The sequence below is a fragment of the Pygocentrus nattereri genome, chromosome 4 (genome assembly GCF_015220715.1).
Source record: "Pygocentrus nattereri isolate fPygNat1 chromosome 4, fPygNat1.pri, whole genome shotgun sequence".
NCBI classification, from domain to species: domain Eukaryota; kingdom Metazoa; phylum Chordata; class Actinopteri; order Characiformes; family Serrasalmidae; genus Pygocentrus; species Pygocentrus nattereri.
Window position 1 is genome coordinate 18990766 of NC_051214.1, and position 13285 is coordinate 19004050.

At 40.5% G+C, this 13285-nt stretch overlaps 1 protein-coding gene across 2 annotated transcripts in view; it reads left to right on the top strand.

Moving 5' to 3' along the window:
* ncoa1 (nuclear receptor coactivator 1) overlaps positions 1–13285 on the top strand; it is a 104341-nt gene that overhangs the window by 35221 nt on the left and 55835 nt on the right. For both annotated transcript variants that reach the window (XM_017701066.2, XM_017701061.2), the window contains exon 3: positions 8269–8374. In XM_017701066.2, the coding sequence (XP_017556555.2) occupies positions 8286–8374 (89 nt within the window). In that variant the 5' untranslated portion in view covers positions 8269–8285. The remainder of the gene's footprint in view (positions 1–8268; positions 8375–13285) is intronic.

Here is a 13285-nt window from a genome sequence, read left to right on the forward strand (position 1 = left end):
TGATCGTGTCGATGCTTAGGCAGTTGTGCCACTCAGGAGCCAGACATATTCCAGCATACAGTTATAGGTTTAAGTGTCTGGGAGCAATACATCATGATAAAGAGTAAAAAAAAAAAGAAAAGAAAAAAAAGGGAGGGGGGGGGTGTTTTTAGGTTTTTAATGGTTTATATAGTTCACACTGGTTTATATAGTTGGTTTATATAGTTGCTGTGACAGTATGGAAAAACAAAAGTTAAGAAATTTAACCTGTTCTGTGGTGTTTGGATGCCTAAAAGATCTTACTAAAAGTAGAGTATTATCTTGTAATTCGTAATTGAAGTTTAACGGAGTGAGCAGCATTGAACCTTATTAGTGCTGAACTGCATCTCATTATATGAAATGTACTCTTGTTTACACACAATAATCTAAAATATTTATTTGTTGACATGGATTAAAATATGTGAGTGACTGTCAACACACACTATATTGTCAAAAGTATTGGCTTGTCTGGCTTCACACGCATATAAACTTGAGTAATAACCTATGCTTAATCCATAGGGTTTAATTTGATGTCAGCCCACCCTTTGCTGGGAAACTTCTGGGAAGGTGTTCCACAAGGGTTAGGAGTGTGTTTATGGGAATTTTTGATCGTTTTGATCGTTGAGCGTATTTGTGAGGTCAGACACTGATGTTGGATGGCTCGCAGTCTCCGCTCTAATTCATCCCAAAGGTGTTCTGTGGGGATGAGGTCAGGAGTCTGTGCAGGCCAGTCAAGTTCTTCCACACCAAACTGGCTCATCCATGTATCTACGGACCTGCTTTGTACACTGGTGCACAGTCATGTTGGAACAGGAAGGGGCTGTCTCCAAACTGTTCCCACAAAGTTGGGAGCATGAAATTGTCCAAAATCTCTTGGTGCTGAAGCATTAAGAGTTCCTTTCACTGGAACTAAGAGGACGAGCCCACCTCCTGAAACACGGTCCCACCCCATAATCCCCCCGCCACCAAACTTTACATGGAGAAGCGTGACTTCTGCGCACTATGCACCTCAGCATCCGCTGACCCCGCTCTGTCATTTTACGTGGCTGAGTTGCTGTCGTTCCCAGTTGCTTCCACTTTGTTATAATCCCACTGACAGTTGACTGTGGAATATTTAGTAGTGAGGAAATTTCACGACTGGACTTGTTGCACAGGTGGTGTCTGATCACGGTACCATGCTGGAATTCACTGAACTCCTGAGAGAGACCCATTATTTCACTAATGTTTGTAGAAGCAGTCTGCAGGCCTAGGGGCTTGGTTTTATACACCTGTGGCCATGGAAGTGATTGAAACACCTGAATTCAATGATTTGGATGGGTGACTGAATACTTTTGGCAATATAGTATGTGACCCAATTTTTGTTTACGTGTGGGATACACTGGCATGGGTTCTTTATTTTTGCAAATATAAATATTATCTGATACCGTGACGTTTGGGAAAATATGGTGATAAATATTAAAAGTTTTGCATGTGTGCTGTACTAAAACCCCACCTGTTGCACTTCTGGCTATGGGAATGCATGTAAAACATCACTACTTCACTGTATATTCACAGTGCATCACTGCCTGATTAGTTCACTTTTTGTCACTTTATGGAACTGACACTTTTGTGTTGGCAGATGCTGCATGAGGAATTAACCTCTTATTGACCAGGGTATTTTGCTTTGTCCTTGCTTACAATTTACTGCTGAAAGCCAAAAATCTCAGATGCTGTTTGTGTTATTTTATAAAAGTAATGTTTACAGAGCAGATCACTGAAGAGATGCCGTCTGTTTATAGTTTATAGCCCAGATTTGGGGAAAAATGCGTCAGCTTTCAGTAGAAAAACAAACTGAGTTCAGCTTCTTTTATAATAAGGGTTTAAAATGACATCACCATCTGTTTGAAAGGAAAGAAAAGTTACAGCCTCATATGATGCCCAGCTTCTGAATGTAGCTTATGAAATATGAAAGTTATGAAGAATATGACCAAGTGTGTTTTGGGACCACCGGTGATCTCAAGGAGTTGAAAAGGTTAATAGAGTTGAGAAGTTTTCTTTTGGGACATTATATGGGTCTTATATGTGTCATATGGTGGCACTCGGGTTCCTCAATAAGGAAAGGAAAACATAGTATTTTATTCCTATGTTCAAAGGAAAATGTGCAGAATTTGACAACTGCCTTCTGTAATGTTGACAACAGTTTACTGCAGTGCCTCTTGCAGGAGAGAGCTGTGTGAAAGCTGCACTGCGCCTATTTAGAAAAGTAAAACAAGTGCATGGCAGCCTAAATGTTATGGCACTGACTCCTGCCAATATCAGCTCACATGCAAATCTCTTTGCCTTCAAAGTGAAGTGGTGGTTTTTTGATTTGCTCGCTGTTGTAAGACTTGCTGATAACCCGCTGCTTTAGCAAACCTGAAGCAGGCTAGCCTTATCTGTCAGCAGCCTTACAGGAAAAGGCCTCTGTTTTGGCGATGTGGCAGCGCAGCTAACCAAAACAAGACGCATGTGAATGCCATGGTGAGTTTGCCTGATATCCAGCTCATTGGCAGCCTGCTCTGTTCCTACTCTAATAGCCTGAAACTGACTTTGTTTATTTGGCTAAATCCTTGGCTGGCAGCCTGCCTGCCAGGAGATCCGCTGCTCATTTTGGAGCCATAGCCGTCTAAAATATGTGACGCTCACAGCCGTCGTCTGCCCCTCCTGTTGCTAATTTTGATGATATTTCCATTTGATGAAAAACTTGAGCTGCCTTTACTAGGACGTTTGAGTGGCTTAACTGAATACAGCTTTGCAGGCTTTTATTGATGGGACCTTTTGATGCTGTTGGAACAAAATCTTGTTTCTCCAAGCGAAAATGCTCTTAATTTAAAATGTGAGCTGATGTATGGCATCAAATCCAATAAAAAATTTGCAGGTCAGCAAAGGTGGCCTGCTGTTGCACGCCCGCAAATGTGGTCTGCTGTCGCACGCGTAAAGGTGGCCTGACACTACTCGCAAAAGACTATAATTCCCTTTTCACTGCTATGGGATGATCCTGGCATATGATTGGCCACTGCTGTTTTCTGGAACTGTTTTGTGATTGGCTGGTTGTCAGTGGTTGTCAGAGCTTTTGCTGAACAGGACTTTTATTCTAGAAGATGACTTTCATAGTCTTCCTGTACAGTGGCGATAGCATTAGTACTGTGTTAGTACTGATTTCTGCATTTGTGAATGTTCAGTAACTCTCAGCCAGCCTGAAACCATTTTAAAGAAATAGTTTGCCTAGTGTGCGAGAGCAGTTTGGCTCGCTTGCAGATTTTATTTGGATTTGATGCCATAGTAATGTAACAAAAGGAGATTTTGTACACTAACGCAACGTCAGTGGACAGCTGAGCCACTCTGAGGAAAGCGCCAACCGCCTGATCTGTTACGTCAGCTAACAGACACCAAGTGACAAGTGGGGACCATTTTTCCTGATGATAGAGCCAATGCTTAGATGGTTGCACCACTTGGGAGCCCAAAAGTCCTTTTGGATGTAACTTTTATTTTGTCGCCGTCCAATGAAAATATTGACTTTACAGTAGAAGGCAAAAACACTCTTACCTTTCAGTGCAAGTCAGTGTAGAGATTTTAGTCCAAGTGATTTTAAAACATTTCTATCCATTCATCATGAAATTTTTACACTATGTAAAGGACAGCTGGTGTGTTAAAATGAAACTAAAAATCAACAAAAAAAAAGATGATTTGCGTAGTTGTTGAATTCAGTGAACCAAATAATCCCTGCATTTTAGTCTCAGAGTGCACCAGAATTTCACATTGTCACTTAACTTCTTCTAGGAATGATGCCCCCAGACCTCCCCTAAACGAGAATGGTTTCTGAACTTTGAATGCGGTTACAAATCAAAGCCGCCGGTGCGCCGGCCATCCAGATCAGCTTGCTCTGTAGCCTTTGGCTGAGCAAAACTAAATGCTGGCCACAGGATGTTGATTGTTTCAGGCAGGGGAGCACAGGGTAATGTCATTGTAATCATTACTTGTGTCTTTTTAGCTTGGCCAAGTTGTATTTCTGTTCCTTTAGTTTGGCTTAGAAAGAGTCCCCACTGGATCAAAACTATAAAATGGCAAAGTATGTCTATCCAGGCTTTAAGGTTTATCGTGAAAGATGTTAAGGAGAGCCATTTTGTCAGGTTTAAATAAAAATCAAACCACCTTGGGAGCAGCAACATTTCATGTCCATTTATTTAAGTATTGTTTTACCATCTTTGCTGTAAAATGTTTCTCAGTGTTCAGCTTTCTATGAGGCTGAAGTCACTTCTCATTCGCAATCCTCAGTCAGGTAACAGTAACGTTAGTGAGGTGAAGCAGCAGCAGCACAAAGACGAGTTTCAGACTAACTGGCTCAGAATATCTCAGTAGCTCTTTAAACTGCCATATAAATCAAATACAGCAGCCTCTCATAGATTCCTACTTCAGCCTGCAAGCCTGGTATGTATCTGTTGTCATTTGTGTTGGACAGTAAGGAAGCTATTTAGCCGAGTTAACGATGTGCTACTACTCTGAGCCAAACTTAAGTGTCCTGGGTCTCAACATGCACTCTGTGAGCAGAAAAATGTGACATCTCCTCTCCACTAAGAACTCCAGTTCTCAAGCTTCTTCATCCCTAATACACACATTTTTTAAGGCTAATCGATCATGGCATGTGGTGCTTTGTAGCTGCCTGGAAATTCTAGCTGCACCTGCAAACTTGGAGACTTGTGAATGCTTTGATTGATGCTTAGGGAATAGGCATTGTCCAGTGCTCCCTGAGACAGTGCTTGCCAGCCTCTAACAGAGTGGCGGCACGACTTCTGTGCCATCACTAAACCCTGCGCCACAAGCGGTCCCGTCTTGTCACCTTTCTTTACCCTATCGATTCTGGCTCATAAACCGATTCTTTTAAAGTTTAAAGCCGGCCTAATTTCCGTGGTTTCTTGGCCTGTGTTAAATGTGGCGGTTTGAGGTGAAATGCTGAAAACAAGGCTGCTAGGGATTAAGGGCTCACAGGCTGTCGGTGGGTTTTCAACATGCTCTACAATGGCAGCCTGTTCAGGCCCTACAGATCAAAGTTGCCCACGCCTGCGAGCCAAGCAGTGGTCCTAAGAAAGCCCAGCAAAGCTCCTACCCCCCTCGGTGGCACACCTCAGACGCCAAGCGGAGCATCTGAGTGGGAGAGCTCTGCTGGCTTCCGAAAGGAACACACACAACCTTGGCACATCGTGGTGAAGAGACTGCTTCAGAAGTCGTGCCCTTAGCTTCAAGGCTCTTTTGCAGACGAAGCCGGCTAGGGTGAGCCACCTGGCCCAAACGTACAGTCAGTGGAGGACGAAGTACACAAGCCATGTACTTGAGTTAAAGTAGTAAAATATTACTCCAGTAAAAGTAGAAGTTCCTCCCTTTAGTTCCTGCACTTGAGTAAAAGTACTAAAGTATTTACCTTCAAATGTACTTAAGTATAAAGTAAAAGTACTAAAAGAGTAATTATGGCTCTGATGTCCTGTTATCATTTTTATAACACGACTCGCTTCATGAACTCATTTCAGGTGAAAATCCTCCAGTGTCTCTCTTGGTAAACCAGTCTTTTAATAGAACGTCATTCATTAGTGACGCTGACGTCTATTAAAATGATCATAAGCACAAAACACTGAAGGCAAACAGTTTCCATCAGGTAGTACTGACTGAGTGGCTCTGAAATCACTTTTTACAAACAAGCAAAATTTCAGTTTAAGATTTATTTACAACTTAGTTCCAAGTTTAATAAAAACTGACTTTAAACTCAGGATCACAAATAAGTTCCTTTACTATATGGATCTGTAGGTCTCTGTTCATAAACATAATTCAGCCCAAAATAATTTACTATAAAATGAAATAGTGACTGCTGTGCCCTGATTGGTGCTCTTGCTTTGTGTTTTTGTTTTAACATGTTACATTTTTATACACACAGAAACCAAAAGGAACAACAGATTTAAGAACAATACAGAACAAGGGATTGATAACATTAAGAACATATCAAATAATAAAAGTAAATTGAATTAAAAAAAGACTGAAATCAGGTAACTATAAAAAAATAATAAAAACATAAAAATACAGTAGAAAATATAAAGCAATAATTAACAGCTACAATGTAAAAATTTATAAAATCAAATCAAAATAAAATTAAAGGAGAATAAGATCAAAAAGTAAACTGCAAATTAATTAACTTGAGTAAAATAATACTAAAATAATCATGATTAAAACAACAATAATAATATGAATAATAAGAATAAATAAACAAATAATTAATAAAATAATGAAAATAAGACAATAATGGTAGAAATCAGGTAAAAAAAAGTCTGATCTTTTTTTCCGTGTGTGACACAGATGTGTGTCAGTGTGAACAGATAAACACACCGAATCTGATATTTTCAGTTCCAATTCGAGACGCTTTCATACGTGGTACAGAAAGCCGATACGTATCTGATTGGCGACATTGTGACTCCGTCTGAACAGCCAGATCGGAATTCATGCAACTTTTACGCCAATCCAAATTCACATTCATCATAATTTTGTGCTGCTGAGACTCATAAGCACCATCACAAGAGATTTCAATCGAAACCACAGCCGTAAGAGAATGAGGCTGCACTGTCAAAAAAAAAAAAAAAAAAAGAATCTAAAGACGTGAACCAAAGACATGGCCGTGGATGAATAACATGCACTTTTTACAGTGAACACAAGCACATTCTGGGTGATGAGCCCAGCTGTCAGTCAGTGAAGCTTCATGATGGCTCCTGTGATGCTGATGAAGATGAAGCTGATCCTCCAGGAGTGACTGACATTCGTTGGCAGTCGTGATTGTTTACCTCTTTTGTGCATACGGGCCAGTTTAGGAGCTGATCTGTTCAGACTCTCACATGCAGATCACACTTAAAAGATAATCTGAACAGCCAAACAAAACAAAAAAAATCGGATTTGGTGAGAATCAGATTTGGGCCACTTTGTGTAAACGTAGCCATAGAGAACCGTTATGTAGTTGTGCCTCTCACCATACTGTACCTTTAAGTATGTTATATGGTATTTAATTAAAAGTGAAAGGTCCAGTCAAAGCATATTTCCTCAAGCGAAGGTCCTGAACATCATAATGTCTAAGTTACATCATGACTCCGTGCCATATGCTGTTTACTGAAGTAGCCGAGTAGGAATATCAACATCTTAAACAGTCAACAACTGAATATCAGATCAAATAATGTCCAGTTCAGTCAAATTTCACCAACATTTACTGTCAGTTTTCTCTTTTTAGCGCATGGCACGTGAAATAATGTGGCTCTTGCCTCGTGTGTAAACCAGCAATGTAACGACTGCAAATGTTATGGTGATTTAAAATAGGACTACGCTGTCAAAATTAAATAATCATCCACAGTTTACCGGTTATGTGTCCAGGTCCGCATAGAACAGCATTTGGGTCCGCCTATTAGTGACCTCTGCTCTACAGTCTCTCAGACTGATGATCAGAGGCTCATACTGTGCCGATTATGTGTGTGCCGGAAGCATCATGAAGGCTCGAGATGATCAGGGGGAAAGTCCCAAACCCCCCCTCCCGAAACTCGGAAAACAAAGTCATGCATCATTGAAGAATTTGAATCATAGATTACTTAGCAGTGCTGCATAAATGGTGCTTAGTTCTCTCACCCAGTCACCACGAAGCACACGCAAACGGGGCTTTCTCCGGCGGCCGAGCTCGATGCTCGCAGCCATGTGCCAGACGCATTTGCTGCTGGAAAGCGGTGTGGATCAAAAGCGTCCTTCATTTAGCGGTGCGGCTCTTGACAGATTCATGATGCCACAGTAAGGAGCAGTTGATTTCATGCATGGCTGGCAGGAATGAAGCAGTCACTTGAGGCTGTGTGTAACATGGTATCATCTGACACTTGTTCAGGCCGTGCTGCTTGACCTTTCGCTGGTTTATGAACAGAATGACATGCGACCGTTGTCCTGCCTTCTTGTGTGCTGGCTTGGGCAGATAATTGATTTTTCTGTTGTTTGAAAACTTTTTCTTCTGTCATTTGTTCATTCTGGATATCTGATTCTGGTCGAATGCGTAAAAAGGATGCTGTTTGGCTGTCTTCCCTAAGCTTATGTGAATCAATTTCCTGGACTGTATCACTTAACCTTGCTGGCCTGCTGCTGTTGATTTGTGAGTATTGGATTATGGGATTGGCCGAGTGCCTTGTCTGAACTTGAACCCATTGGCTGACTGGTGTCTCTGCTCTCCCACAGCTTTGCATAAGCTCAAAATGAGTGCTGCGGGAGAGAATGCCCTTGACCCCGCCACCCCGGAGTCACGCAAAAGGAAAGGCTCACCATGTGACACCTCTGGCCCAAGGTAAGTTGACCTGAGCTTATCTCGCTCTTCATTTCAGTCTGTTGTGGATGTTCGTGCTGTTATTTACACTGATATTGATGTATTGACTTCTGAATCTCACCACCATCAAAAATAAACTCTGTATTCTTCCTCTGTTTCAAGTGAGATATTTTTGTGTGCTGTTTGGATGGGTTAAATTCTAATTCCATGAGCCTGACAGGCCCAGTATTGGACCCATACATACATACACCGATCAGGCATAACATTATGAGCATCTCCTTATTTTTACGCTCATTGTAGATTTTATCAGCTCCACTTACTCTATAGGTGCACTTTGTACTTCTACAGTTACAGACTGTAGTCCATCTGTTTCTCTGATACTTTGTTAGCCCCCTTTTACCCTGTTCTTCAGTGGTCAGAGGTCAGCCCATGGACCCTCACAGATCAGGTACTATTTGGGTGGTGGGTCATTCTCAGCACTGCAGTAACACTGACGTGGTGGTGGTGTGTTAGTGTGTGTTGTACTAGTGCGAGTGGATCAGACTCGGCAGTGTTCCTGGAGTTTTTTAACACTGTCCACTTACTGTCCACTCTACTGGACACTCCTACCTTGGCGGTCCACATTGTAGATGTAAAGTCAGAGACGATAGCTCATCTGCTGCTGCACAGTTTGTGTTGGTCATCCCCTAGTCCTTCATCAGTGGTCACAGGATGCTGCCCACAGGATGCTGTTGGCTGGATATTTTTAGTTGGTGGACTATTCTCAGTCCAGCAACGACACTGAGGTGTTTAAAAACGGTCTGATCCACTCGTCCCAGCACAACACACGCTAACAGTTCCCTGTGCATGTGTTTGGCTACTCATAAGTAAAAAAGATAATGTCCAAACGTGATTGAACTGTAGCTTCTTTACCCAAACCTATCTAGCTGTCGTCACGCCATTAGATTTTACAGCCAGTGTGCACTGAGTATGTATTGGTTCTGGGACTACATAGGAAAGTAATTAAAGGTTCTGGAAACAGAACAGGGCACCTCAGATTTTTAAACAAACCTGTCCTCCAAACCAGGCTGTGAACTGCTGTTGAGGCAGAGTGCTGTGCCTCGTCTATGTACAGTACTGTGCGCAGGTTTTAGGCATCTAAGCAATTTTTTTTTATCACAATATACATTAGAATAAAGTCATATTCATAATTCAAATAAACAATAACAAGTAACAAGAATTTCTTGGGGCCATATTTCTCCTTGACACCTTCACAGCCGCCACAGAGACTTGTTAACATCAATTACATCATGAGTACAATTTACTGAAGCACTGATTGGTCAAACCAGGAGCTGCTTTTTACTGTTGAAAACAGAACATAGCATGCTGAAACTGTGAGATACAACAACTATACAAAGAAATCTTGAAGGTTGAGTGTATCGAGGCACATGTTCTGCAGACTGCAGGTAAAAGTTGTCCAATTCTGATTTTGTTTGCCACCTGGCACACTCATCTATCAAACATGGCTATCCTCTGCCTTTCCTTACGATTAGATCCTTAGAATCCTCTTATGCTCATGGGTACATTGTTTTTTCCATCTGAATCTACATGCCCAAATCGTAAGGCAAAGTTTTCAGTAAATGCACGAAATAAATGTAATTTTTAAATACTTTTTTAAAAATATGAACAGAAATGAACAGAAAATGTGGTTTATGATCATAAATATAAATATATATGCTTACAATTTACTGCTGAAAGCCAAAAATCTCAGACACTCTTTGTATAATTTTATAAACATAATGTTTACAGAGCAGATCACTAAAGAGATGTCATCTGTTTATAGTTTATAGCCCAAATTTGGGGAAACACTGAGTTCAGCTTCTTTTATTATAAGGGTTTAAAATGACATCACCATTTATTTGACGGGAGAGAAGACGCAGTGCATTTTGGAACCACTTGTAGTTCCACACAGTTAAAAAGGTTAACACATCAAAATGAGCTGTGCAAAGTGTTGCTTCAACCCTTGTGTGGTGTTGATGTGGATGTTACTCAGTTGTCTGCCACATTATTGTTTATTTAAATCAATACAGCCATAATAATTTGTGTAAAAATACCAGACGTTTATAATATCACAAGTAGTCAGAGTAGGGTTCTTTAGCAGCTGTAGCCAGTCAGCAGCCTGTCCATGTTATCCACCCATATACAAATATAAATATAAATGAAATGTAATAAATCACATCATTTTTTCTTTTGGTGAACATTGAAAAAGAGTCCCACAGACCTGAACACCACCCACGGGTTAAACTTGGAGGACAGACAGTCGACAGTACAGCGAAGTTTACAGAAAGAGAAAGTGAGGTGCAGGAGATGATCCAGCAAGGAGAAAGCTACTAAAGCACATGAGCTCAAGTTCCAGCATGGCGTTGGCGCTTGTATAAACACTCTTCCCCTGTGTGAATCTGCTTTGCTTTCTTTTTTTAAAGTATCCTTGAAGTAAACACTGAATAGCTGTTAGTTGTATTTTTCTCATTGGTGTCTGTTTCTGCATGCACAATATTATAAAGTTTGATCGAAATGAAAGTTGCGTGAATTCTGATCTGGCCGTTCATAGATCACCTGTCAGTAGAGCTGTGCAATATGAATATTATTGTCATGATAAATTGCCCAGAAAAATACCTAAAAAGTCTTTCCTAGTCTGTGATCAATGTCAAGGGGACCATACTTAGTCTTTTTTAATTTATATTTAGTTTAGTGAAATGTTAAATTCAAAACTTTTTGAAATTTTTTTTTAGCCTTTTTAGAATGTTTTTTTTTTTAAATGTGACACTGCTTTCTGTTCCAACTTACATGTCATGACTCATTTTTTCTGGTATCTTGAAAACTTATGTTAGAACTGTGATGTTACATTCTTGCCATAAAGCCCAGCACTATGTGCTATTTAACCTCTTAAACTCCTCGGGACCACTGGTGGTTTCAAAACGCACTTGGTCATGTTCTTCATAACGTTCATATTTCATAAGCTACATTCAGAAGCTGGGCGTCGTATGAGGCTGTAACTCTTCTTTCCAAATAGATGGTGATGTCATTTTAAACCCATATAATAAAAGAAGCTGAACTCAGTTTTGTTTTTCTACTGTTTTTCCCCAAATCTGGGCTATAAACTATAAACAGACGGTGTCTCATCAGTGATCTGCCCTGTAAACATTACTTTTATAAAATAACACAAACAGCATCTGAGATTTTTGGCTTTCAGCAGTAAATTGTAAGCATATAGGGACATAAAAGGCATGTTCTGTTCATTTGAGTAGAGCTTTTACCAAAAAAGAAGTAAATACATTTATTTATTACTGAATAATTTACCTTATGATTTGGTCATGTAAATTCAGATGGAAAACCAAAATATACCCTGGAATATAAGAGCAATAGAACCCGAGAAGGAGTGTGTTATCGCGGAATACCATCACGGCTGTGAGTTGGTGGCCGTAGATCACAGCTGTGATGTTAGTTGTGATAACACACTCCTCGAGTGTTCTACTGCTTTAATACAACAGTTAAATGAATAAACTGGGCCGTGAACAGGTTTTATGTTTATGTTAAGTTTATGTTTTAATGTTCACTTCCTTCCTCCAAATTATAGTTCCTTAATGAGCAGCTTGTTGCTATGTCAGATAATGAGCTCCGCCCACTTGCTGCACAGTCTGCTGTAAGACTTGCCTTCTTAAGTTCAGACTGAGCCATAAAACTGATGCAATATCAGGTTCAGCTCAGTTTTGTCAAGTTTTTTGCCAGATCAGTGTTAATGTTGTTTTGTTCCAGCCAGTCTGTAAAGCAGCTTATAGCCTGTTTTTTGAAACTCAGACAACGTGTAAGTGGGTTCATTAGTTGTTTTGGGAAGTAAATAAAATTATCTGTACTATAGACTCCTGGTTTCTGTCACCAGCACTGTAAATAAATCAAAGTTGGTAAGTTTCTAAAGTTCACATCAGACCTCTCTGAATGACTGTTTACATACCAGTGCTTGAAAAAAATCCAGGACATTAAAGCATAGCTCACAAAGAAAATAGCTCATTTTAAAAAGCTGAGTGATCCTATTTTGAAGGTTCAGTGCAGTAGGAGTTTAAGACATTTGGTCTTGCAGGTACAGGAGTGATGGTAGACATGATGGTAGCAGTTGGTGTTCGTAGAATTATTAGTATATGTAGATTGTGTTTGTGTTCGTTCTTGTATTACTATACTTGTGAGAACCCCATGTCCTCACCATCATAGGACTATATGAAATTGTTCCTCAAGTGAGGATATATTTGATGTGGTGTTTTCACCACAATTACTTTATTTATTTATTTATTTTTATTTGAAAACAAAAAGAGCAGAAAAATGGTCTTTTAGATACTGAGGTTAGGTTTAGGTGTAGTGTTATTTAGCTCCAGTAACACAATGGATGTTTATGGATGTCCTCATTTGTATAGCAAGACAAACGTGCGTGTGTGTGTGTGTGTCTGAGAGAGGTAGTAGGACTGGTCTATCTGGCTGTGTGATAGTGCCTCTTCCACGATAGAGGCCTTGGCAGGGCTGATGTAACGGCTTGTTTCTACAGCAACCCCACGCAGCGCCTGACCTGCACACTGCGCCTGCGCGCAACCTTGGCAATGTGCTGACCTACTTTCTCCGCCCGTCTCCCCCACCACACACACACACACACACACACACACACACACACACACACATATATGTACACAGAATACACACTTGAGAGTCATCTATATGTGCATGGACTCGCTCACCTCAGCCGCTATATGAAGTCAAACAGATAAGACCACTTTTAGGTCCTCACACAACACTCCCATCATATTAGTCACTCAGGCACACTCTCTGCTACACACACACACACACACACACACACACACACACACACACACACACACACACACACACTCCCATTACAGTGTAGCACAC